Source organism: Scyliorhinus torazame, chromosome 16 (genome assembly GCF_047496885.1).
Source record: "Scyliorhinus torazame isolate Kashiwa2021f chromosome 16, sScyTor2.1, whole genome shotgun sequence".
Classification (NCBI taxonomy): Eukaryota; Metazoa; Chordata; class Chondrichthyes; order Carcharhiniformes; family Scyliorhinidae; genus Scyliorhinus; species Scyliorhinus torazame.
Window position 1 is genome coordinate 19,845,231 of NC_092722.1, and position 26,945 is coordinate 19,872,175.

The 26,945-nt window shown below is 46.5% G+C and overlaps 1 protein-coding gene across 5 annotated transcripts in view; it reads left to right on the plus strand.

Annotated features, from left to right (window-relative positions):
* Positions 1-26,945, plus strand: part of prkcz (protein kinase C, zeta) — a 741,785-nt gene that overhangs the window by 359,925 nt on the left and 354,915 nt on the right. For all 5 annotated transcript variants that reach the window (XM_072478046.1, XM_072478045.1, XM_072478050.1 and 2 more), the window contains 2 exons: positions 5,022-5,153; positions 26,422-26,503. In XM_072478046.1, coding sequence (XP_072334147.1) covers positions 5,022-5,153; positions 26,422-26,503 — 214 coding nt within the window. The remainder of the gene's footprint in view (positions 1-5,021; positions 5,154-26,421; positions 26,504-26,945) is intronic.

A 26,945-nucleotide genomic window follows, 5' to 3' on the forward strand; every position in this document is an offset into this window, starting at 1 on the left:
CGGGACCTCTCTACAAAAGCCTAATCTATTAAATAAATTTTGGACTAATGCCAAACCGCCCCAAGATATCAAACGTGTACCCCCTCAACCTATTGAACACCTCCGCGTCCATCGAAATAATCACCTCTGGCTCGGTCCCTAAGACACAACACTTAACAACCTCCTAATATTGAACAACTGCCAGTCCTTAACAAATCCAGCCTCCTCCTCCGAAATCACCCCCAGAAGGCAAGGCCCCAAACGCATTGCCAACACCTTAGCCAACAACTGAATGTCGGTGTTTAACAACAAAATAAGCCGATACAACCCATATTCATGGGAGCTTTGACGTTCTTCAGGGTCAAGGAAATCGATGTCTGCGTCAGCATGGCTGGCAACTTCTCCCAGGGAAACGATATCATTCAACTTATCCAGCAGAAGTGGGACCAACTGACCAGCAAACTGTTTGTAAAATCCGCATCCAGTGTTTTGCCCATCTGCATTAACTGAATACAACTCACAATCTCCTCCAGCCCTATTGGCACCTCCAACTTCTGCCTCCTCTTCTGCTCCACCTCCAAACCAGCCATAAATTGCCTCATTGGTGCACCCTCCTCCGGAGACTCTGACTCATGAAACCCACGGTAGGAGGCAGCTGGGTCACTGCCTTACCCATTGACAACAACTCAAAATCCATTTGCAATTTCTTTCTGTTCGCCAAGAGCTCTGGCGTGGGAGTGATGGAGTACTGGCGGTCCACCTCGAGAATGCAATCAACCAGTCTCAAAAGGTACCAGAGAGACAATTCTTTCACACAGCAGGTGGCGAATGTCTGGAACAAGCTGCCAGAGGCAGGAGTAGGGGCGGATACAAATTTGTCTTTTAAAAAGCATTTGGACAGTTATATGGGTATGGAGGGATATGGGCCAAATGCAGGCAATTGGGACTAGCTTCGGGGTTAAAAACTGAACGGCATGCTGTAAACCTCTATGACTCTGCCTCACCGCCTTCACAGATTCATGCTTATGCAACTTTACAGAGATTATCCTTATTTCTCCCCCCCCCCCCCCCCCCCCCAACCCACCTACCACCATTCAGGGCCTCCCAGAGCGTGTAAGGCAAGCCCGCCTCATTCCTGTTAAACTGTAGACTCTCAATGGTAGAGGATACACGCTCACAAGAACGCTTATCTGCAAGCAATGCCATAGCCAGTCTCCACGGGGGTCGCTAAGAGTGCCCAGCCCTAACATCAGGTCAACAAAATGCGGAGCCTGGTTCGATATAACAATCGCTGAGTACCCCACCCCACCCCACCCTCACCCCAGGGAGAAGAGACCTACCTACAACAAAGTCATCCAGAAGTAAACACGATGGACATGAGGGGAAAAATAGAAAACTCCCTATCCCTCAGAAACGTAAACCTCCACGTGTCTGACACCCCCCACTCCCACCCCCCTCATCTGTTCCATGAACAACAATAACTCCTGCGCCATCCCATATGGACTCTGAGACTTGGAACTGGACCTATCCAGATCCAAAACACAATTGAAGTCCCCCACCCCTGCAATTAGCTGATGTGAATCAAGATCTTGGATAGTCGGCAGTACCTTGTTAATGAAGGCCATGTCATCCCAGTTCAGTGCACCCACATTGACCAACATCACTGGCGTGCCTGCCAACGCCCACTGATGATTATGTACCTCCCAACTGGCAATGACTATATGTTACCTGCAGAAAAGGGGGCCTTGTCTCCACCCTCCACCATCCTTGTCCCCAAATCAGCCATATTTCCCCCTGTGACGCAATCCAGCAGTGCCTTAACCAGCGCCAACTCCAGGCCCACTGAAGGTGGCCATCACATCCCCATAAAGCCAGTCCAAAAACAAAGGAATCATCACCGTCAGCAGTCCACCCCTTCTCCCAACCCCACCCTATCCTGAAAACCAAACAAACACTCCCCGTCCCCATTCCCAAACAAAACAGAGCCAAAAAGCCTAAGCTTCTTTCCGTAAAAAAATTCCATGGCAACAAGCTGCAGACATTTCCCCTTTGCTGCCGTTAACTAGCTGCACTGCTAGCAGGTTGACCCCCGTGCAGGGTAGAAATCAAAGTCAACAAAACAATATATCAACGATCAATCCCCTGTCCCGACCAAATTTCAAAACAAAACACTAGAGGCAAATCAACTTCCAACCATGCCCCCCCAACCTCTCCCCCACCCAAAAAGAAAACTCAACAGTGCAATATATGAACTCCAACTGTGCCCAAAATGAACTGCCCCACCAACGAGCCCAGGCACAATCCCAAGCCCTACCCCATAAATCCTCCAAAAGATACACATATACATGAATTGAACAATGATGTTATGAGCCAGGGTTTAGAAAACTCCAAAGTATATTATGGAGTTCACCTGACCTATAACTATTTGTTTTATTTGGCTAAGATGAGCACAAGAGCTTGCCTTTCAGGCGTTATTCAACAGGCTTCTTAGGCGCTTTGAATCAAAAAAGAAGCTTTATTCTAAGAATTTAGTTAACATTTGTATAAACACATTGGGAAGAATTTTTATCAATTATGAACATAAAGACCCCACACATCTACAGTAATCTATGTGTAACCCTTAATGAATACCCCTTTAACTGTTTCAATTCATTGACAAAATCCAAGTAAAACCAGAAACCCCTTTTCAAAGGCGTGGCCCAGCACACGGCATTCTCACTTCTATAAGACTTTTTATTGATACTCTGTTCCCCTTTTCAAACACCGGATTTGAATTCCTTCCAGAAAGCAATTATCTCTTTTAAGTTACGAAGCAGTCTGGAACAGCTTTTAAAATGAAGATAGAGAGAGAGACACTTCTTTCAACCTGTGCATGTTCAAAGCTGCACAAAACTCAAAGCGAAAGTAAAAACTCTCAGAGCCACAGCCCAGCTCTACCCACAAAATCACATCACTGAAACCATGTGATAAGACAAAACACCTTTCTTAAAGGGACACTCACCTGACAATGAGCAAACAACAAACTCCATAGTCCTCACGCAATTTAGTTCACCCCCAGTCCGTGCTTCTTGACAAACTCATTCCCATCCTCCGGCGCATCAAAATAATAGTCTCTGCCTTTGAAAATTACCCAAAGACGAGCCGGGTACATCAGACAAAACCTCACGTTGCTCTTGCGCAGTGCGTCCTTGGCCTCGTTAAATGTCGCACGCCTTCTCACCATGTCTGATCCAACATCTTGGTATATTCTGACTGCATGGCCCTCTCAACTACAGTCTCTTCTGTCTCAGCGATCTCTGAGCACGGTCCAACTCCGCAAGGGTTGGAAGGACGTCCTGCCCACCAACTTTACAAACATTTTGGACAGTTAGTCCATGAAGTTTGAGCCCTCCATGCCCTCCGCAACCCAACGATCCTTAAATTCTGACGTCTGGAACGGTTCTCCAGATCGTCAACTTTGGCCTTTAGCACTCTCTGCTCCTCAGCCAGCACCGCCATCTCCGCCTCCAGGGAAACATATCTGATCACTATGGGCAGAGAATGCTGCCTCCACCATCTGTATCATTGTCTCCTATCCCACAATCCACTGGTCCATTGGGGACAAAGCCCAGTCATCCACTGAAGGGCTACCGACTCAGCAGAAGCCACCATCATGTTACCCCCTGCTGAGGCTCTCAGTCTGACGATGACCCCTTGCCCAACATTTGCTTTGTGCTATTTTTACCGGATACTACTCGAATGAAGGGATCTTATTCCATCGAATCAGACTACTTTTGTGTAAGTGTTTTGGGAGAGGCGTTTTCAGAACCCCAAAATGTATCATGGAGTTCAACTAACCTCTCCCTTTAATGCTATTGTTGCTTTTCCGAGCGCACGGCTTGTTCCCTAGGTGTGGGATTACAATTATGGACACGTGGGTTTTAAACACAAAACAATGTTTATTCTATGAACTCAACTTAACCTCTTAAATAAATATTGGATCTCTTAACACCCCTTACTTCAAAGATAACCCCGAAAATATTACAACACTAAATAATCCTTCAGTTATTACTTTCAACATCCCAGAGACTTAACACCTTTAAGCAGAAACACATCCGGTTAAAGGCTTTACTTTTATGAGTTTAAAATCACCCAAATGATCCAGAGATGGTCTTTCATGGCAGAGATCACAGCAGATCCAGCTCACTGCAAACACAGACATACCCCAAGCTCTTTTCAAACTGAAACTAAAAAACTGCAAAATGGCTGATCTAAAGCCCAGCTCCACTCACACTCTGACATCACTGCATTTCTTAAAGGTACATTGCTTAAACATCCATTTCTTAAAGGTACCCTCACATGACATAAGAAATCACCCAAACACTCGGCAGAAAGGGTCAATAACCAAGTACCTTGGTGCAAGCCATCGCGTGTACACCCTTCTCCACATAGCCACTACCAGAAGTCCCCCAATTAAATTAATTGAATTAGAATTACACCAGCTGCAGTGGTGGGCTTTGAACTGGAGTTCCAGATCATTAGTCCTGAATTGCTAGTCCAGTAAGATGGCTGCAACCTTACCCTTATCCCTGACTTTGAATGGGGGAACCTCTTATACTGTGCCCCTAAGTTCTAGATTGTCCCATGAGGGGAAACATCCTCTCAGCACCAACTGACCTATGACCAGTTTCCCATTGCAAACTGCATTGAGGAATTGACCTTAACTGAACAACCACAGGGCAGCACGATGGCGCAGTGGGTTAGCCCTACAGCCTCACGGCGCTGAAGTCCCAGGTTCGATCCCGGCTCTGGGTCACTGTCCGTGTGGAGTTTGCACATTCTCCCATGTTTGCGTGGGTTTCGCCCCCACAACCTCAAGATGTGAAAGCTAGGTGGATTGGCCGTGTTAAATTGCCCCTTAATTGGACAAAATTAATTAGGTACACAAAATTTATTTTTAAAAACTCAACAACCTCTTGCACTCAAACCCAGCTGTGGAGAACAGGTATGCGTGTCATGAGTGGGTACAAAAATGTGTGTTAATCTGTTTTTCTTCTCTGCAGAAGGCCTACTGTGGACACTGCAGTGAAAGGATATGGGGTCTCGGCAGGCAGGGCTACAAGTGTATCAACTGCAAATTGTTGGTCCATAAGCGCTGTCACAGACTTGTTCCTCTGACCTGCCAAAGGCATATGGTAAGTAGTGCATATCTCTCTGTGCTAGATGTGACATTATTTATCGTTTATGTCAACTTTATGTCAATCTCTCTCCACCTTGGTTTTGTTTAGAACTGCACTGCTTCCAGTCCAAAGGGAGGGATGTTCTAATCTGTATGCTTCTTCACTTCAAAATGTTGTACTACTCCATGACTCTTTAATTTCTCCCTATCTCTCATTTGAGAACTTAGGCCCATGTAGTTGATATTATCATTTCTATGAATACCTAAATTTGAAACATAAATTTTGACGAGGGAAGAAATGATTTAGCATTCTGCCAATGAAAAATACTGTGATGACTCAGCCATAAATGCACTGCATGCTGTTACTGAGTCATCGAGATGGGAAAGGTTCCAGGTTCTGTCACCTTTTTGTGCTGAGCTAGTCAGAGCAACAATTGAGCAGTTTTAACTTTCCATAGTTTCTACTCCTGGTTACTATCCATCGACTTGTTTCGATGTCAAGGAAGATGAGATGGGACTGAAGAGAAATTCTGGAGAATCATTAAAAATATGAGATTTGGTATTTGACACCTTTTTAGTCCTAAACCCGCTCACACTTCGGCAATCCCAGTACGTCATTTATCGGCTTCATTGGTAGTTTACCAATTTCAGAATGTTCCATTCTTGACTAAGTGTCTTGCTCCAGTTTCATGAAGTTAGAACAGGTATCAATGTAATTTTTGAAATCTCACTCGCTACATCAATTTTTCATGTAACACTATGTTATATTATTTTAACTTCTCGTGTTCTTTGGTATAATTTAAAGATGCATTTCTTTTATTCAGTTATGCTTGAAAGGGATTGATTAAGAAGGGGGAAATATAGAACGAGAGCAAGCTTGCAGGGAAAATAAAAACTGACTAAAAGTTTCTGCCAGTACATGAAGAGAAAAAGACTGGTGAAGGCAATCAGAAACAGGAGAATGTATAATAGGGGACAAAGAAATGGCTGAGCAACTAAATGCATACTTTGGGTCTGTCTTCACAAATGAGGACACAAATCAGATACCAGAAATGTTGGGGAACACAGAATTTAGTGAGAGGGAGGAACTGAAGGAGATCAATGTTAGTTGAGAAATGAAGGGGAAATCGATGGGATTGAAGGCTGATAAATCCCCAAGTCCTGATAATCAACATCCCATAATACTTAAGGAAGTGGTTCTAGAAATAATGGATGCATTGGTGGTCATCTTCCAGGATTCTATAGACTCTGGAATAGTTCCTGCAGATTGGAGGGTAACTAATGGAACTCCACAATTTAAAGAGGGAGGTAGAGAGAAAACAGGGAATTATAGACCAGTAAGCCTGATGTCGGTAGTGGGGAAAATTCTAGAATCCATTATCAAAGATTTTATAACTGAGCGCTGATAAAACAGTGGCAGGTTTGGACAGAGTCCGCATGGATTTATGAAGGGGAAATCATGCTTGACAAATCTACTGGAATTCTTCATGGATGTATGTAAGATCTCTTATTTTTCTCCCAAATAAGATAAACATTCCGGTTGATTGGAGGTGTCCAAAACACGATTGTATTGCTAAATATTTACTTAATACACTTGTATAAGAACTGAATCAAAACTTCGATGAAAATAATACATAAACTTGTCAAGACACAGCGAAAGAACGTTAAAACATAAACATAGGAAAAATGCAAAGAAATTACTTTGAAAACAAAAGTAATTTAACAGATTGATTCAAGATTTCCGGAAAGCTAGAATTCTGTGTAAAAATTAATCACACCATCTTATTCTTAAGGAAATCCTTATCAATAGTTTAGTTCATTTTTCATTGGTTCTAACTCTCAGCTGAGACTCCCTGATTCGTTCAAACAAATATAAATCGCTCAACAGGTGATTAGTTAATTAAACATTAATCACTTAAGATTAATTAATATTTCTCTGGCACAATCCAGTTTCTCACGCACTTTCTCACGTCTAGAGTCTTTATGTCATGACTCGCCACTAGCCTTGCTACGGTTACTTGATAGGGGCTAGTTTAGCACAGGGCTAAATCACTGGCTTTGAAAGCAGACCAAGGCAGGCCAGCAGCACGGTTCAATTCCCGTACCAGCCTCCCCGAACAGTCACCGGAGTGTGGCGACTAGGGGCTTTTCACAGTAACTTCATTTGAAGCCTACTTGTGACAATAAGCGATTTTCATTTCATTGTTGCAATTTGTTAAATGTGTTTTCAATACAATTGCATATCCATATTATTGTTTCTTTAGGTAGAGCTTACATGGAACATTCTTTGAATCAATGTTAGCATCCTGCAGACGTGACCTTAAGAGTTCAACAGTTCACTCATTTTCTAGAACATTGATTGTACTTTTTGCAGACTAAGTATTTATTAAAAAATCATTTTATTTTCCAGTATGTATTTAGTTGATTTCTTAAAAGACCCCAAACGATTAACAAATCCCAACAGATGTAACTAGTAGAATTGACAAGGGAGAGCCAGTGGAAGTGGTATATTTGAACTTTCAGAAGGCTTTTGACGAAGTCCCGAATAAGAGATCAGCATGTAAAATTAAAGCGCATGGGATTAGGGGGAGTGTATTGAGATGGATAGAAAACTGGAAACAATAGGAATTAACAGGTCTTCATCAAACTGGCAGGCAGTGACCAGCAGGGATCGATGCTGGGAACCCAGATATTCACAATATATATTAATAATTTAGATGAGGGAACAAAATGTAATATCTCCAACTTTGCAGCTGGCACCAAGTTGGGTGGGAGGGTGAGCTGTGAGGAGGATGCAGAGATGCTTCAGTGTGATTTGGACTTGCAGTGTTACTGTAAGCCTACTTGTGACACTAATAAAGATTATTATTATTACTACTACTACAAGTTGAGTGAGTGGGCAAATGAATGGCAGATGCAGTATAATTTGGATAAATGCGAGGTAGCAAAAAGGAGACGGCAGTCTGTTATCTGAATGGCAGTAAGTTCGGTGAGGGGAATGTGCAACGAGACCTGGGTGTCCTCGTACACCAGTCACTGAAGGTAAGCATGGTGGTAAAGAAGGCAAATGGTAAGCTGGCCTTCAGTATGTGAGGATTTGAATTCAGGAGCAGAGATATCTTGCTGCAATTATGCAGGGCCTTGGTGAGGCCACACCTGAACATTATGTGCAGTTTTGTTTGGTCTCTCTATCTGTGGAAGGGTGTTCTTGCTCTAGCTGGAGTGCAGTGAAAGTTTACGAGACTGATTCCTGGGATGGCGGGACTGACATATGAGGAGAGATTAAATCAGTTAGGATTGTATTCGCTGGAATTCAGAAGAATAAGAGTGGGGGGGGAATCTCATTGAAACATGTAAAATTCTAACAGGAGTAGGCCAGGTAGATGCAGGAAGGATGTTCCCGGTGGTGGGTGTGTCCAGAGCTAGGGGTCACAGTCTGAGGATACGGGGTAGACCATTTAGGACAGAAATGAGGAGAAGTTCCTTAACCCAAAGAGTGGTGAGCCTGTGGAATTCATTATCATAGAAGGTAGTTGAGGCCAAACATTGTATGTTTTCAAAGTTTAGCACTTAGGGTGAAGGGGATCAAAGAGTATGGGGGGAAAGCGTGATTAAGCTATTGAGTTGGATGATCGGACATGATCATAATGAATGACGGAACAGGCTTGAAGGGCTGAATGGCCTCCTCCTCCTATTTTCTATGTTTCGAAAGTTAGCAACCTAAAGCAAGCATAATAACTTGTCTGATTGTTCAAGAAAACTCAACCAGTTAAAGATTTAGTTGGATTTATTCAGTACAAAACTATTTATTCTCATTGATTTGACTTCGGTTTTTTCCTATTTCCAATTAGCAGGTTGTTATGTGGAGTTTAGAAGAGTGAGAGGTGGTCTTATGAAAAAATATAAGATTCTAAGAGGGGGTTCACAGATCAGGTGCTGAGAAGATGCTTCCTCTCCTGGAGGCATCGAGCACTTGGGGGCGCGCAGTTTAAAATAAGGGGATTTAAAATGGAGATTAAGAGGAATTTCTTCTCTCGGAGGGATATTAGTCTTTGGAATTCTCTTCCAGAGAACAGTGGAAACTGGATCATTGGACATATTCAAGACTGAGTTAGACAGATTCTTTTCATCTACAAGGGAGTTGAAGGTTATTGGAGCACGCACTAAAGTGGACTTAAGACCGCAATCAGATCGGCCATGATCTTATTGAGTAGCAGAACAGGCTTGATGGGCCAAATGGCCTACTCCAATTTCTTCTTATCTTCATTTTACCCTGGTCTTTCTCATGCTTTTAATGGATTCTTTTTTGACTGAATTATCCAACAATAACAACTTGTATCCATGTTACTTCTTTAGCTTAGAATTTACATCAGTGTATGTCACAAAGGAAAAATGGACCAACTGTAACAGTTGAGTTAAGAAAGATAAATTATAGTAGTTGGGATTTAGGGACAGGTAAGAAAATGGGATAGTCTTAAGGAAAGGAGTTCTGCAGTGTAAACCCAGGAACCCTAAAGATGCTGCCATTCATGGTGGACCAGAGGTGGGAAGGTGTACAAAAGGGTCACAAATCAGATGATTATAATGCATGGGGTGAGGGTGTAAGACTGAAGGAGATTGTAGAGATGTGGGACAAAGCCATCCAAAGGATTTATGACTAAAGAGAGCAGCTGGTGGTGCAATCGAATTGTTGTGCCAATATTTTTGGCTTAGCTTTCATTGTGGTCATTTGTTGAAGCTTCTGGCTGATGTACAGCTGGATGTTGTACATCCATTTGGGCATCTTTCTTTCTTGTGTATGATTTTCTCACCTCACATGTCCACGTGATAGTACATTCTGTGGACAATACTATTGTGTCAGTACTGGTTGAAGTACAACCTGAATTTATATGATGACTTGGCTTCTCTCAGTGCTTATTCCAAGTGGTGTTCAGTATGGAGAAATACTAATTTACCAGTTGTGAGGTGGGGGGGGGGGGGGGGTGCCTTGGGAGTTTGATCAAATGGAGGTTGTCTTGCTTTTGTTTGATCTGAAGCTGTCTGATTTTCCTGGAGCGTATGACCAATGCTGCGGATTCCTCGGCCCAATTTCACCGAATTGTATGTCAATGCACCCCTTCTCTGGTGAATGTATGCTGTTGACAGGACAGGGTCTGCTCAAGTGGACTGCAAGCTGCTATGATTCTGAATATGAATGACTGTTTCAGACTGTTGCTTGATCAGTCTGTGGGACAATTTCCCAAGTTGGCCATCAGCCCCCAGAGTTAGTTTAGGATTTGACGGCACTGAAATTGCCTTTGTCTTCTTATCTATTCGCAACGTATCAGTGTAAGTTTCAATTTATTTTGTATTAATAAATATTGTTGTGGTTGTTTTACAACAGAGTGATTTGCTTGGCTGCTTCAGAGAACATTGAGGTAACTATGAATGTATGCCCCGATTGGGTAGAAATGGTAGAAGCCCTTTCGTGTATGTTTGTGAAAAATTAATGAGTAATTTTTTTAGATAGCATAAAGGAAGGGAAGAGATGGAAAACCTATTTCTTTTTTTCATTCATTATGGGATGAGAGCATCACTGTAAAGGCCAGGATTTGTTGCCCATTCCTAATTGCCCTTGAGAAGATGGTGATTAACTGTCTTCCTGTATCGCTGCAATCTATCTAGTGCAGGTATACCCCCGGTGCTATGAGGAATGGAGTTCCAGGGTTTTGACCTAGTCACAGTGAAGGAACAGCGATATAGTGGTTTGGAGAGGAACTTGCAGGTAGTGATGTTCCCATGCAGTTGCTGTTCTTTTGTTCTTAAAGGTCACAGGGTTGGGGGGTGCTGTCCAAGGAGGCTGCAGTGCATCTTGTATATGTTGTACACTGCTGCTGCCACTGTGTGGGGTGTTGGATGGCATGCCGATCAAGTGTGCTCTCTGGATGGTTTTGAACTTCTTGAATTGGAGCTGCACTCATCCAGACAAGTGGAGAATATTCCATCGCACACATGACTTGTGCCTTGTAGACTAAGACATATGCTGGTTGAGTGACCTGTAACGGTCACACAAGAACTGTTTTTTTAAATTGAAACGATCTTTACATCAGGATGTGGAAAGGAGCATTGAGGTAATAAAGACGTGAAAGAAACCGAAATTGTGTCAACAATTAAGGCTATTCGTCAGAGATACTCATAGTAAGAGGAAAATTCAGGTCAAATTGACAAAGACTGTAGATCAGACCTGAAATGAGATAAGAATGATAATAAATACTAGACCTGCAAACCCTAAAAAGACACAAGCAGGAATGCAGACTCTGCTGCCAGCAGTATAAGAGTTATAATAAATTATAATTAATTTCAGCTATGTTATGAGAAGTTAGCCAAAGGAAGCCTTTTGTGCTTTCTGTGATGAAGCTTATAAAATATTCTTTGTGAAAAACACAGACAATAGATGTATCTAGGAATCTTATGAATGTGTCGTTCTACTTAGCATTAATAAATTAAAATTGTTCTCTAGTAGTGGAATGAATGTTAAGCTAACTTCATCTATTTAAATAAGTAGATAAAAATATTTGAAATGCAAAATTTGGAAAATTCCTCTCATCTCAAGAAACAAGAATGTAGAGCTGTCACAATTTAAATTTGCCCATAACCTAGTGAACTCTGAAGTGGAGGTTAATCTCCCTTATGTCAATTATATGGCGATCAGTAGTTTGTTTCTCCCAAAATGAAGTATTACTGTGTGACATTTAAGATTTAAAAACTAAGACTGCTCATCAAAACCATTAGTGCAATAGTAATATCAATTAACATGATTAAAATAAACCACATGAGCTGCACACCCGGTTCAAAAGGAGCAACCAACCAACTAATTAAAAAAATAATTACAGTATTGACAAGGAAGGCCTCTGAGGCTGACCAATGCTCCATCAGCATCCAGTGATCCGAGAGGCATTTCTCTGGCCCATACTCTTTATTCCATCTCACTGTTGCTGGGTGGAAAAACCAGAAACCAACAGCGAGTATTGATACTGAGATTGGAGCCGGTGGTAAAAAGAGGCGGCCCGAAGCGGCAAGAGGCCTCAGCATGTGTAAGAGAGAGGGCTTCTAGAAGGTGTGTATATGTGGTGAGGGGGTAAATTCTGGCCTCATGGAGGTGTGTGTGAGTGAGTGGGGGGTTTTGGGCCTCGGGGAGACGTGTATATGGGTGAGGGGGGGTGTAAGTGGGGGAAGGGTGCATGTGTGTGTGAGTGAGCGGACGTGTGTGTGAGTGAGCAGATGTGAATGAGTAAGGGGACCTGTGTGTGAGGGAGGGGATCTGTGTGTGAGGGAGGGGGCGTGTGTGTGAGGGAGGGGGCGTGTGTGTGAGGGAGGGGGCGTGTGTGTGAGGGAGGGGGCGTGTGTGTGAGGGAGGGGGCGTGTGTGTGAGGGAGGGGGCGTGTGTGTGAGGGAGGGGGCGTGTGTGTGAGGGAGGGGGCGTGTGTGTGAGGGAGGGGGCGTGTGTGTGAGGGAGGGGGCGTGTGTGTGTGAGGGAGGGGGGCGTGTGTGTGAGGGAGGGGGCGTGTGTGTGAGGGAGGGGGCGTGTGTGTGAGGGAGGGGGCGTGTGTGTGAGGGAGGGGGCGTGTGTGTGAGGGAGGGGGCGTGTGTGTGAGGGAGGGGGCGTGTGTGTGAGGGAGGGGGCGTGTGTGTGAGGGAGGGGGCGTGTGTGTGAGGGAGGGGGCGTGTGTGTGAGGGAGGGGGCGTGTGTGTGAGGGAGGGGGCGTGTGTGTGAGGGAGGGGGCGTGTGTGTGAGGGAGGGGGCGTGTGTGTGAGGGAGGGGGCGTGTGTGTGAGGGAGGGGGCGTGTGTGTGAGGGAGGGGGCGTGTGTGTGAGGGAGGGGGCGTGTGTGTGAGGGAGGGGGGCGTGTGTGTGAGGGAGGGGGCGTGTGTGTGAGGGAGGGGGCGGTGTGTGTGAGGGAGGGGGCGGTGTGTGTGAGGGAGGGGGCGGTGTGTGTGAGGGAGGGGGCGGTGTGTGTGAGGGAGGGGGCGGTGTGTGTGAGGGAGGGGGCGGTGTGTGTGAGGGAGGGGGCGGTGTGTGTGAGGGAGGAGGTTGTGTGTGTGAGGGAGGGGGCGTGCGTGTGAGGGCGGGGACGTGCGTGGGAGGAAGGGGACGTGCGTGGGAGGAAGGGGTCGTGCGCGCGTGTGAGGGAGGGGGCATGTGAGGGAGGGGGCGTGTGAGGGAGGGGGTGTGTGTGAGGGAGGGGGTGTGTGTGAGGGAGGGGGCGTGTGTGAGAGGGATGGGGCGTGTATGTGAGGGAGGGGGCGTATGTGTGAGGGAGGGGGCGTATGTGTGAGGGAGGGGGGCGTATGTGTGAGGGAGGGGGCGTATGTGTGTGAGGGAGGAGCGTGTGTGTGAGGGAGGGGCGTGTGTGTGTGAGGGAGGGGACGTGTGTGTGTGAGGGAGGGGGCGTGTGTGTGAGGGAGGGGGGCGTGTGTGTGAGGGAGGGGGCGTGCGTGGGAGGAAGGGGACGTGCGTGGGAGGAAGGGGACGTGTGCGCGTGAGAGAGGGGGCGTGTGTGTGAGGGAGGGGGCGTGTGAGAAAGGGATGGGGCGTATGTGAGAGAGGGGGCGGATGTGTGTGTGTGTGTGTTAGGGAGGGGGCCTGTGTGTGTGTGAGGGAGGGGGCTGTGTGTGTGTGAGGGAGGGGGCCTGTGTGTGTGAGGGAGGGGGCCTGTGTGTGTGTGAGGGAGGGGGCCTGTGTGTGTGTGAGGGAGGGGGCCTGTGTGTGTGTGAGGGAGGGGGCCTGTATGTGTGTGAGGGGGGGGGATGTGCGCGGGAGGGGGGGGGCGTGTGCGGGGGGGGGGGGGAACATGCACCCTGGGGATGGGGGGGCCCTGTTAAGGGCGGGACCCTGTTAAGCGCCTCTTCTCAAGCCTCGCTAGTGAATATAGGGCCCAGTTTACTCTCCCCATTTTGCCATCTCCCATGTAGTAGGGAGGGATAAGACAAGAGAATGTGGCCATTTAGGTCTGAGATAGACCCCCTGCCAGGCTGAGCCGAGGATAGAATCCTCCAGCAAGGCAGAAGGTGGGGCCAGAGGAAGCCCGTATGAGCGAAATTGTGAACTTGAAAGTAGTGAGTTGGATAGCTGAAATTTGTCTGCTCGCTCTCTAAAACTGGCAACGCCCCCTCCATAAATAGGTCACTTAAGTGCTCAATTCCCTTTATTTTCCACAATGAGTGCAGCCCAGAAGGCACGAAAAGGTGATTGTTACAGCTAGGGACCAGTGAAGAAGGGGAAACGAGTTTAAAATTTTGTTGACTTTCCAGATTCTAAGACAGGAGACCACCAGTGGGTTCAAGGAGAAGCTAGCGGAAGAAACGGGCTATTGTGCAATAACGATGGCAAGGAGAGTGGATGTAGTGCAAGAGCAAGTATCCATTTGGCCCCAGATTGAATTGGGATTGCTGATCCAGAATACAATGTGTTGGATATTAGCGGCCCAGTAAAAGAACAACAAGTTTCAGAGGGCCAAGCCCCCTGTATGTCTATCTCTCTGGTGTAGAACACTGCAGATTCTTCAATCCTTATCAAGCCAAATAAAAGCAGATATCAATTTATTAATCTTAATAAATAAGGATTTGGGCAGGAAAATGGGGAGGCATTGAAAGAGAAATAAAAACCTTTGGAGTATGTTCATTTTTGTTGTTTGAATATAGAGGAAGGTTATTCCAGCTCTGTAGGTCAGTTTTGACATTATTGATCAGGCTTGAATAATTCAGTTTGTGAAGTGAGGCCCAATGGTGGGCCACGCTGACCCCCAAGTAATGAAAACTTGCACTGGAGAGGCAGAAGGGTAACGTGCCTAAATGGGCTCTCCATTGAAGCATAGAATTCCTACAGTGGAGAAGGAGGCCCCTCGAATCACCACCGATCCTCTGAAAGAGCACCCTACCTATGCCCATTCCCCTACCTGATCCCAGCAACCCCATAACCCCACCTAACTTGCACATTTTTGCAATGTGGGAGGAAACTGGAGGAAACCCACGCGGACACGAGGAGAAAGTGCAAATGCCACACAGACAGTCACCCAAGGCGGGAAGTGAACCCAGGTCTCTGGCGTGGTGAGGCAGCAGTGCTAACTACTGTGCCACTTCCAGGGAGGTTGACCGGAAAACATTGCCTAGATTTAACTTCTAGCTAGAGGCGAAGCCAAAGGTATTAAGTGTCTTTATTATGCCATTGATGGAGGTAATTAGGTCTGTCATCTGCATAAAGAGATACCTGATGTTCCACCCCATCTCCGTTAATACCCCTTCATTGACTAAAAGCCATCAAGGCTATAGATAGCGACTCTATTGTCAGGGCAAATTTAAAGTGGAGAAAGTGGGCAGCCCTGCCTATTCAGGGGGGAGTTGTCCAAGTATGAAGTTTTCTTGTGAATGCTGGCCATAGTGACATTATATAACCAGCAGATCCAGGAGGCAAATAATAATCGTGTTTATTAGTGTCACAAGTAGGCTTACGTTAACACAGCAATGAAGCTACTGTGAAAATCCCCTAGTCGCCACACTCCAATTCTAACCACTGTGCTACCATGCCACTGCACACTCAATGGCAGTACTCTTGCGAGTATTGACAGGCAGAGAGATCTGGGCGTGCATGTCCACCGATCACTGAAAGTGGCAACGCATGTGGAGAAGGTGGTCAAGAAGACATACGGTATGCTGACCTTCATCGGTCGGGGCATTGAATATAAAATTTGGCAAGTCATGTTGCAGCTGTACAGGACCTTAATCAGGCCTCATTTGGTTTATTGTGTACAGTTCTGGTCGCCATACTGCCAGGAGGATGTGAATGCTTTGGCGAGGGTACACTTGCGGTTTACTACGATTGTGCCTGGTATGGAGGGCATTAGCTATGAGCAAAGGTTAGATAAACGCGCTGTTCTCACTGGAACGCTGGAGGTTGAGAGGCGACCTGATAGAGGTTTACAAGATTATGAGTGGCATGGACAGAGTTGATAGTCAGGTGCTCTTTTCTAGGGTAAGAGAGTCAAGTACTAGGGGACATAGGTTTAACGTGCGTGGGGAAAAGTTTAGAACAGATGTGCGAGGCAAGTTTTTTTAAACAGAGAGTGGGAATTATATGGGATGCACTTCCTGGGGAGATGGTGGGAGCAGGTACGATAGCGGCATTTAAGGGGCATCTAGACAAATATATGAATATGGTGGGAATGGAAGGATACAGACTCCGTAAGTGCATATGGTTTTAGTTCATGCAGGTACCATGGTCGGCACAGACTTGGAGGGCCGAAGGGCCTGTTCTTGTGCTGTATCTTTGTTCATGGCCGAATCCAAGTCACACGAGAATCTCAAATAAATATTCCCGTTCCACCCTGAAGATACTATCATCTCTGGCTCAGGTGCAGGGGAGGGGGAAGGAATAACATTTAGAAGGTGATGTATATTCGCTGGTAATCGACGGCTCTTTGCAAAGCCTGTTTGATCCTCCAAAAGTATGCTTGGAACCTCCAACCTGAGCGCAAACATTTGGCGAGCAGCTTAACATCTGCGTTTATATGCGCGATGGGTCGGTGTGAGCCGCACTCGGTCAGGTCCTTGTCCCTCTTAAAAAGCAAGGAAATAGAAGTTTGAGTAAGGGTCGGAAGTAATGATCCACGGTATAGGCAGTCATTAGCATATCTAATAACAAAAGCGCAAGCTGTTCCAAGAACCTATTATAAAATTCGATCAGAAAACCCTATGGGCCAGAGGCCTTACCAGCCTGCATCAGCCTAATACATTTTAAAATATTGCTGGAGCATAATGGAGAGTCCATCTTACTGTTGTCTGCCTTGGGATGGACAGGTTATTCAGAAACTCAGACATGATGTACTTGGCCGCAGGCGCTCAGATTTATACAGGTCACAGTAATATGATTTAAAAGCTGCAATGACCTGGTAAGGAAGGAAATGAGGTTGTCGCCCGGGTTGGATATCTGGGGATCTCACAGGAGGCTGCCTGGCACTGGTGCAACAGCAGACAACTGGCCTTTTCCCCATATTCATAAAAAGTACCCCTGAAGTGCTGAATCTGATGTACAGCTTTATCAGTGGTCAGAAGCTCGATCTGGTTCTGCAACTTTTTTCTGCTTGCATGTAGCTTTGCAGTAGGATTGAGCGAATACTCGTGATCTCCCTCTAAAATGGTGTCCACTAGCCTCTGCTGTTCTAACTTCTTCATTTTTAGTACGTGTGCTATAAGAAATAATTTCTCCCTTCTCCCCTAAGGATAGACTTAAGAGCCTCCTAAATGTGGACGGGGAGATTGAGTCAGACCTATTTAATAGTCGTTGATAGTGTTGGATAAGTGATCACAAAAGTTTTTATCAGCCAGCATAGTATCAAATCTCCAGGATAGGCATTGGGTGGGGCCAGATTCCAGCAGCAGATCAATGAAGTTTGGGGCGTGATCAGAGATTACGATTGCTGAGTACTCAACCATCACTACAGAAGGGAAGAGAGCCCTATCTAAAATGAAAAAAATCAATGCAGGTGTACGTATGATGAAACATAAGAGAACAAGGAGAAATCCTTGTCATTCGGGTGCAAAAAATGCCAGGGATCTACCCTGCCCTCTGACCCATAAAAGAGACAAAGCCCTGGCCATCCCGGATGGGGAAAAAAGATTTGGGATTGGTACGATCATTGCCCCCTAAAATAAGATGGTATGAGTCAAAGTTGGGGAGGGAAGCTAACAGGGGGTTAATGAAATTCATATCATCCCAGTTGGGGGCATGATCGTTGACCAGAACTACTGGGATTTTGGACAGGGAGCCAGAAACAAGCATGTATGGACCATTAGGGTCAGCCACAATCTGAGAAGAGGAGAACTGGACTCATTTATAAATTAAAATCGTCATGCCTCTGACCCTGCTATTGAAACTAGAATGAAAGATTTGCCCAACCCAGCCTTTACATAGCCTGGTCTGATCCCTACAACGCAAATGTGTTTCCTGCAAAAAAAAACACATCAGAGTTTAGGCTCTTGAGATGAGCGAATGCTCGCAACTGCTTTACAGGGCCATTCAAATCTCTAACATTCCAGGTAATCAGTCGGATTGGAGGTCTCCCACCATCCCTCAAACCGGAGTCAGACATTCTCAAGATGAGATATTAAACAAGGGGCACAGCTAAGACAAAGCAAGAAGATCCACTCAAACTCTAAGCTCATTAAAAAAATCTATTACTATGAGCTGCAGGCAACCCTCGAAGACCTCTCCCGTAACCTAACACACCTTGTTAGCTGGGAGACTCCCACCTGGAGAGTAAAAACCTATTCAACTCACAACGCCATGGTGGTAACTAAAACCCACACCATAAGTTAATAATGAAAAGAGAAAGGGGAAAAATAGGTTAATATAAGGAGCAAGCAACAGAAATCTCTCAAATATAACTACGGGCATAAAGAATCCACTGCAACAATGATTATGAAAATAAACTAAATACAAGTGCCCAAATACAGAGCCATATAGCAAATTAAACAGAGGGCAGCTTGTGCTTTTGGACAATGGAGTCAACCTCTCCCGGTGAGTCAGAAAAGTGGTCTTTTTCTCGAAACGTTACTTGAAGCGAGCTGGATAGATCATCCCGAACTTGACTCTACTCTTGTACAGGATGGATTTCACTCTATTGTAAGTGGCCCTTTTCTGAGCTAGGTTTGCACTCATGTCCTGGTACAGCCCAATCAAGTGGTTCCCTGAGAAGCTTCAAAGTCAGTCGACGAGATTCAACTAATCTGTTTTTGTTCTGCCACCCGTGGGCATCTCCGAGAAGACAGAACTCAACACAATCAAATTTCAGGATTTTTCCGGGAAGTTAGACCTGTGGTGCCGGGGAAAGGTAAAAAGTCAGGTTTTCAGTGGGAGCCACCTCCTATGCATCTTCCCTTCACATCGCACCACTGGAAATCTCCTCCTTCATCAAACTTGGGGATTAAATGGGGAAACTTGAATACTTCAACCCTTAAGTCTGAGCTCAGCTAGTCTTCAATGGACACAGTGGGATCCTGCCTTTCCTGCCTCGCTTCTCTCTTTTGTTTTTCTGTATTGGAATAACTCTCTTCTCCTTCCGTTCCAGCCTCTCTTTTCCCCTTTTCTGTCTCTTTCCCATTCCTCATTCCTGTTCCAATATCTGTTGTTCCAACCTTCATTTTTCTGCAGCTAATTTACCTGTTTCAGTGTCCACCTCTCGATTTTTTACCACCCATTTTTTTTTTTGTAAAGCATTTTAATGAGGTATTTCGAATTTTAGAATAATAACAGAAACTAGTACAAATACAGATATAAACAGAGTGCATAAATCATCTCCATTCCTAACAAATCCCACCTACCCTGAACAAAAAATAGCCTAACTTTCCCCCCCCCCCCTTTTCTTATTGCCCCTGCTGACATTTAGTTTTCCCCGAAGAATTCGACAAATGGCTGCCACCTCTGGATGAACCCTAGCATTGATCCTCTTAAGGCGAACTTAATTTTCTCAAGTCTAAGAAACCCGGCCATGTCACTAACCCAGATCTCAGATTTCGGGGGCTTCAAATCCTTCCACGCTTGCAATATCCGTCTCCGGGCTACCAAGGAAGCAAAGGCCAAGACTTCAGCCTCTCTCGCCCCTTGGACTCCCGGATCTTCCGACATTCCAAAAATCACCACTTCCGGACTCTGCACCACCCTTATTTTTAACACCGTGGACATGACCTCTACAAATCCCTGCCAGAATCCCCTGAGCTTTGGACATGCCCAGAACATAAGGACATGGTTTGCTGGCCCTCCCGCACACCTCACGCACCTGTCCTCTATCCCAAAAAACTTGCTCATCCGGGCCACCATCATGTGTGTCCGGTGAACGACCTTGAATTGTATCAGGCTGAGCCTGGCACATGATGAGGCCGTGTTGACTCTGCTCAAAGCATCCGCCCACAGACCTGCCTCTTTCTCCCCCCCAGCTCCTCTTCCCATTTGCACTTTAGCTCCACGATCTGAGTTACCTCCGACTCCATGAGTTCTTTGTAGATATCCGAGACCTTCCCCTCTCCCACCCCCGTTCCAGAAACTACCCTGTCCTGTATCCCCCGCTGCGGTAGGAGCGGAAAAGTCGAAACCTGCCTTCGCAAAAAATCCCGTGTCTTCAGATATCTAAACCCATTCCCTCCCGGCAATCAAAATTTCTCCTCTAAATCCTCCAAACAGGGAAAGCTCCCATCTATGAATAAATCTCCCATCCTCTCGATCCCTGCTCTCTGCCTTCTCCGAAACCCTCCATCTAGCCTCCCCGGAACAAACCTATGATTGTTACAAATTGGAGCCCAGACCGATGCTCCCTCCGCTCTCAGATGCTTCATCCACTGCCCCCAGACTCTCAGGGCCGCCACTGCCACCGGGCTTGTGGATTATCGGTCGGGCGAGATTGGCAGAGGTGCTGTTATCAATGCCCCCAGACTTGTGTCCTTACACGATGCCACCTCCACTCGCTCCCACACCGACCATCCCCACTACCTACTTCCTAATCATGGCTATGTTTGCCGCCCAGTAATAGTTGCTAAAGTTCGGCAGCGCCAACCCACCTTCCCTCAACTACGCTCCAGCTTTCTTCACTCGCGGGGCTTTACCCGCCCACACAAAATCAGAAATCACCTTATTTACCTGCTTAAAAAATGTCTTTGGGATGATGATGGGGAGGCACTGGAAAACAAACAGAAATCTCGGGAGGACCGTCATTTTTGTGGTCTATACCCTCCCCGCCAGTGACAGCGGGAAAATGACCCACCTTCGAAAGTCCGCCTTCATTTGTTCCACTAGCCCGGTCAAATTTAGTTTATGTATCAGCTCCCATTCCTGTGCCACCTGGATTCCCAAGTAGCGGAAGCTCCCTCCCACCACCCTGAATGGCAGCTCGCCCAGTCTCCTCTCCTGCCCCCTTGCCTGAATCGCAAACATCTCACTCTTCCCCATATTCAATTTGTACCCTGAAAACTGGCCAAATTCCCTAAGATCCGCATAATCTCCCCCATCCCCCCCTAACGGATCGGAGATATACAGGAGCAGGTCATCAGCGTACAGCGAGACCCTGTGTTCTACCCTCCCCCGGACCAACCCTTTCCAGTCCCTTGATGCTCTTAGTGCAATCGTCAGTGGCTCTATGGCCAAACCAAACAGCAGCGGGGAGAGGGGACACCCTTGTCTTGTCCCTCGCTGCAGTTTAAAATAGCCCGGCATCAGCCGATTCATTCGTACTCTCACCAACCGGTGCCTGGTACAACAACCGAACCCAATCAATGAAGCCCCGCCCAAACCCAAACCGCCCTAACACCTCCCACAAATAGTTCCACTCCACCCGGTCAAAGGCTTTTTCTGCGTCATCGCAACCACTACCTCCACCTCCCTTCCCTCTGAGGGCATCATGATCACATTTAAGAGCCTTCTAACGTTGGTCGTTAGCTGCCTGTCCTTAACAAACCGTCTGGTCTTCACCTATCACCACCGGGACACAATCTTCTGTCCTTGAGGCTAAGATTGTAGCCAACAGTTTGGCGTCGACATTCAATAGGGGGTTTGGCCTGTATGACCCGCATAGCTCTGGGTCTGTCTCCTGCTTCAGGATCAGTGAGATCGAGGCCTGTGACATTGTTGGGGGAAGAACACCCCGCTCCCTTGCCTCATTAAATGCCCTCATTAGCAGCGGGCCCAGCATCTCGGAGAACCTTTTGTAAAATTCCACTGGGTAGCCGTCCGGTCCCGGGGCCTTACCCGACTGCATGGCCTCCAGCCCCTCTGCTATTTCTTCAATCCCGATCGGGGCTCCCAATCCCTCCACCAACACTTCCTCCACCTTCGGAAACTTCAACTCACCCAGAAACTGCCTCATCCCCTCCACCCCAGCTGGGGGTTCCGACTCGTACAGTTGATTGTAAAATTCCTTAAACACCCCGTTCACCCCTGCGTGTGACCGTGTTCCCTCCTCTGTCCTTCACTCTTCCTATCTCCCTGGCCACCTCCCTTTTCCTTAGCTGGTGGGCAAGCATCCTACTGGCCTTCTCTCCATACTCGTATGTCACCCCCCTCGCCTTCCTCAACTGCTCTACCACTTCCCTGTAGACAACAGACCAAACTCCATCTGTAGCTTCTGCAGCTCATTCAATAACGTTGCCTCTGGGCCTCCGAATATCTCCTGTCTACCTGGAGCATGTCCCCAACCAACCTATCTATCTCTGCTCGCTCCATCTTCTCCCGATGGGCCCGTATCGATATTAGCTCCCCCCTAACCACTGCCTTCAGCGATCCCAAACTGTTGCTGCAGAAACTTCCCCCGTGTCATTTATTTCCAGATAGTTCTGGATGGACTCCCTCACACGCCCGCATACCCCCTCGTCCATTAACAGACCTATGTCCAATCTCCATTGCGGATGCTGGCCGCCCTCCTTACTCACCCGCAGATCCACCCAATGTGGGCATGGTCCGACACAGCAATCGCCGAATACTCGGTATCAACCACCCCCGCCAGTAAAGCCCTGTTCAGGATTTTAAAAATCGATCCAGGAGTTCACTTTGTGGACATGGGAAAAGAAAGAAAACTCCTTCGCTCTTGGCCGTCTGAACCTCCATGGGTCTACCCCATCATCTGTTCCATAAACCCCTTTAGTTCCTTCGCTACTGCTGGCACCCTCCCTGTCTTTGATCTCGACCAATCCAACCCTGGATCAATGACCATATTAAAGTTCCCCCGCCCCCCCATGATCAGCTTATGCGAGTCAAGATCCGGGATCTTACCTAACACCTGTCTCGTAAACACTGCGTTGTCCCAGTTTGGTGCCTAAATATTCACAAACACCACCGGCATCCCCTCCAGCTTCCCGCTCACCATGATATACCTACCCCCTGCACTTGCATCCGCAACTATATTCCCTATCTCAAATGACACTCGCCTATTGATCAGGATCGCGACCCCCCAGTGAATCCAACCCCGGGTGAAATGCGTGCCTGACCCACCTCTTCCTCAATCTGGTCTGATCTATCATCCTCAGGTGTGTCTCTTGTAGCATTGCCACGTCCGCCTTCAATCCCCTCAAATGCGCGAACACGAGAGCCCTCTTGACCAGCCCATTCAGTCCTCTAACGTTCCATGTGATCAGCCTGGTCGGGAGGCATCACGCTGCCCCTTCCCCCCCCCGTTCCCCCTCCCCCGCCGATCAACCATCACCCTTAGGCCAGCCTCCAGCTCGCGTCCCGCGCCTCCGCAGGCCCACCCTCGGGCACCCACTGTCCTCGACCTCCCATTTGTCACCCAACAACAATCCCTCCCCTGTCAGCAGAGCAATCCCCCCCCCCCCCCCCCCCCCCCCCCCCCCCATTAACAGAACAACAATCCCAACCCTCCTCAACAAACATATCACCTGCTCGCCCCCCGACTGCGCTTCCGTGAGCTAGTCCACTCAGCTAACCTGGTAGCCCATGCCGCCAAACATCCTACCCACTATTGTCCCCCCCGCGCCCCCCCCCACCCCGCTCGAACATAGATATTCAAAACAGCACAGTCCCCAACAAACACACAGAAGAAAAAGAATCCACCAGCATCCCCCCACAAGAACAAAGTTGCCTTACAGAACTGAGCAACGGCCCAAAAATTGATACAGAAAGCACACCATGTAGAGTTCAAAACAGAAGTAACTTTTACAGAATCGATACAGCATTACTCGCCCCCAGTTCAGTGTCTTCAATCACCTGCCAGCCTTTTATCTCTATCAAAGTCCATCGCCTCGTCCGGCGATCCAAAATAATACTCCTGACCCTCATAGGTGACCCACAAACGAGCTGGATGTAGCATTCCAAACTTCACTTCCTTCTTGAAGAGGGACGATTTTACTCTATTAAATCCCGCTCTTTTTATGGCCAGTTCCGCACCCAGGTCCTGGTAGATGTGCAGCTCACTGTTTTCCCACTTGCAGCTCCGTGTCTACTTGGCCCACCGCAAAATCTGTTCCTTATCCAGGAACCGGTGAATTCGCACCACCATCGCTCTCGGCGGCTCATTCACACAAGTTCTCTATGTGCTCTGTTCACTTCCAAGGGTAGAGCAAACGCCCCATCACCCATTAACATTTCAAGCATACTCGCCACATGTGCCCTTGGGTCCGATCGCTCGCTGCCCTTCGGGAGGCCAACAATACTCAAGTTCTGTCTACGGGACCTATTCTCCAGGTCTTCCACCTTCTCCTGCAGCATTTTCTGGTGGTCCCTCATCAGCCCCACCTCCGTCTCCAGCGTGGTTGGCTGGTCCTCGTGCATGGCCACCTGCTCCTCCACCTTCTGAATCGCCAGTCCGTGGGCTTCTAGTCTCTGTTCCACCCGATCGATCGATGCCTTGATCGGGTCTAAACCTTCCTTCTTTTGCTTGGCGAAACTCTCCTGAATAAATTTCACCAACTGTACCGTTGACCACTGAGCCACCAAGCCAGGATCCTGCACATCCGCCATGTTTTCTTGTGGTGTAGGTTCTGCACGTGCCTTCTTTGCTTGGCTATCTCTTCTTATAATCACTTCTTGTCCACGTCTGCATATACTGGTGGGGGATTCCTCCTCACTGTCTCACCCGCCACTGATTTTTCCAATAAAATTCCGAAAAAGTCGGGAGAAAAGGTCCAAAAGTTCCGTCATGAGCGGGAGCTAGCAAATACACGACCACCTACTCCATGGCCGCCATTGGAAGTCCTACCACCCATTTTAAACATTCAGTTTTTCTGGTTTTTAGGTGGAACCCCATCTCTTAAGTGCCAAGCTACACCTTTTAATTCTTCCACGGGCAGTACCATTAAAGTCTGGCCTGTTATCTCATCTTGCTCTGAAAGCATTAACACCGAATGTGGACATTTTAGCACTTGAATATTACAGACCCAAGAAAACGTTTGCAGTTTTCAAAATTGTTTTGAAAAAAAAAAGGATGTGCCTTTTCCAAATCTAAATATATTTTACTACTTAACTGTCGGCAATACAACAAGGCTTTCTTGAATCAAAGAGCAAAATTATTAACCGCTATACCTGAGGGAAAACATAATAAAACGCCATGTCATACACACATAGGTATCAGAAGTAAGGGAAGTTAGAATCTAATTTAAAAAGTTAAAAGAATATACTGTTAAGTGTACTTTGATTGTCCTGGAGTTGCAGATTTTTAATCATTGCGGCTGATTTGGATTAGCTCGTTTTGTTAATGCAGTCATGTGAAATTACCATGAGATCTCAGTTCGCTGCTTGATTCCCAGTAATGTTGGCTACCGAACCGGGTAGTACACTGTTCCAGTACACTGTACACAGAGAGAGAGAGGGAGAGAGACCATCTTACAGATTTTTTCCTCTGCTGAAAATGTTCTTGCAATTACTCAGCAGTGGCTGGCTGTTTTGCCCTGAAATACTTCACCCATTGTGTATTTCCAAGCGGTTTGGGGTGTTTTTTTCTGTGGCAGCTATTGTTTCAATATCCAACACCTTGCATTGCAACATCTCTTCCTTAGATAGTGACAGAATTTTGATGGGCCTTTAAATTACAGGAAATTCCTCTTGTCTCATACTCCACGTAAAGTGATTTGTTTGTTTTTCATCTTCACCTTAGTAGATGGCCGTACGTTTTTAAGAGGTTGTTCTGTCTCTTTTAAGATTGCAAAATTCCCTGTCAGTTGAAAGATCATATTTTCAAAAACAAAGGGGCATAACCTCGTGACAAGAGTAGACATTTCACCCCTTGACTCTGTTTCACCATTCAGTAAGATCATGGTTGGTTTACATCTCAACTATATTTATAGTCTTGGTTCTGTGAACTTTGATGTAGTTGTCTAAGAAGATTCAGCTGTAGTTTTGAAATTTTCAAATGACTTGTCATACTTTTTTGAGGCAGAGCATTATAGATTTCTGCTATCTTTTGTGTGAAGCGCTTCCTGACATCAATCTTGAACTGCTTAACTCTAATTTTAAGGTTCTGGACTCCTCCACCTGAGCAAAAGTTTCTATACTTCTGAAAATGCTGACTTTAAGGCATCTTGTTAGTTGTTGCCTACTTGTCCCACAAATATTTTATTTCTATTTATACAAGTCATATTCAGAGTGTGACTTGCTGACAGAGCTGTAGTACAGTGACACCCATCTCCTCACAACTGATAGCTTGGAATTATCTCTTGCTGCTCATCCACTTGGAATCCTGACTAGGATGTCAGATATATCAACAGTTTATTCTGCTGTGTGAATGATTTTCCTCTGCTTCCTATTTTAATGATCAGGATCCGGTCATGCCTTCCCCCGAACCTCCACTTGATGACAAGACTGATGAAGTTGACATCCCTTCAGAAGAACCCGATGGAAGTAAGTTTTTAACTTTCAAATTTTAAGAATGATCAATGGCATTTAAAAGAAACAGCGGTCTGCCAAAAACCATAAAAAATAAAATGTTGCATTGGTACATTGGTTAACTCTGCTGCTTCACAGCGCCATGGATCCGGGTTTGTTTCCGGCTTTGAGTGACAGTGTGGCGTTTGCACGTTCTACCCGTGCCTGCGTGGGTTTATTCCGGGTGCTCCGGTTTCCTCCCATAGTCCCAAAATATGTAGTTAGGTGGATTGGCCGTGCTAAATTGCCCGGAGTGTCTAGGGATGTGCAGGTTAGCTTTACGGAGTTACCAAGAGAGGGCAGGGTAGACAGGGGAATGGACCTGGATAGAGTGCTCGTTCGGAGGGTAGGTGCAGACTCGATGGGCCGAATGTCCTACTGCACTGGAAGGATTCTATGAAAATGTAGCAGTAGTTGA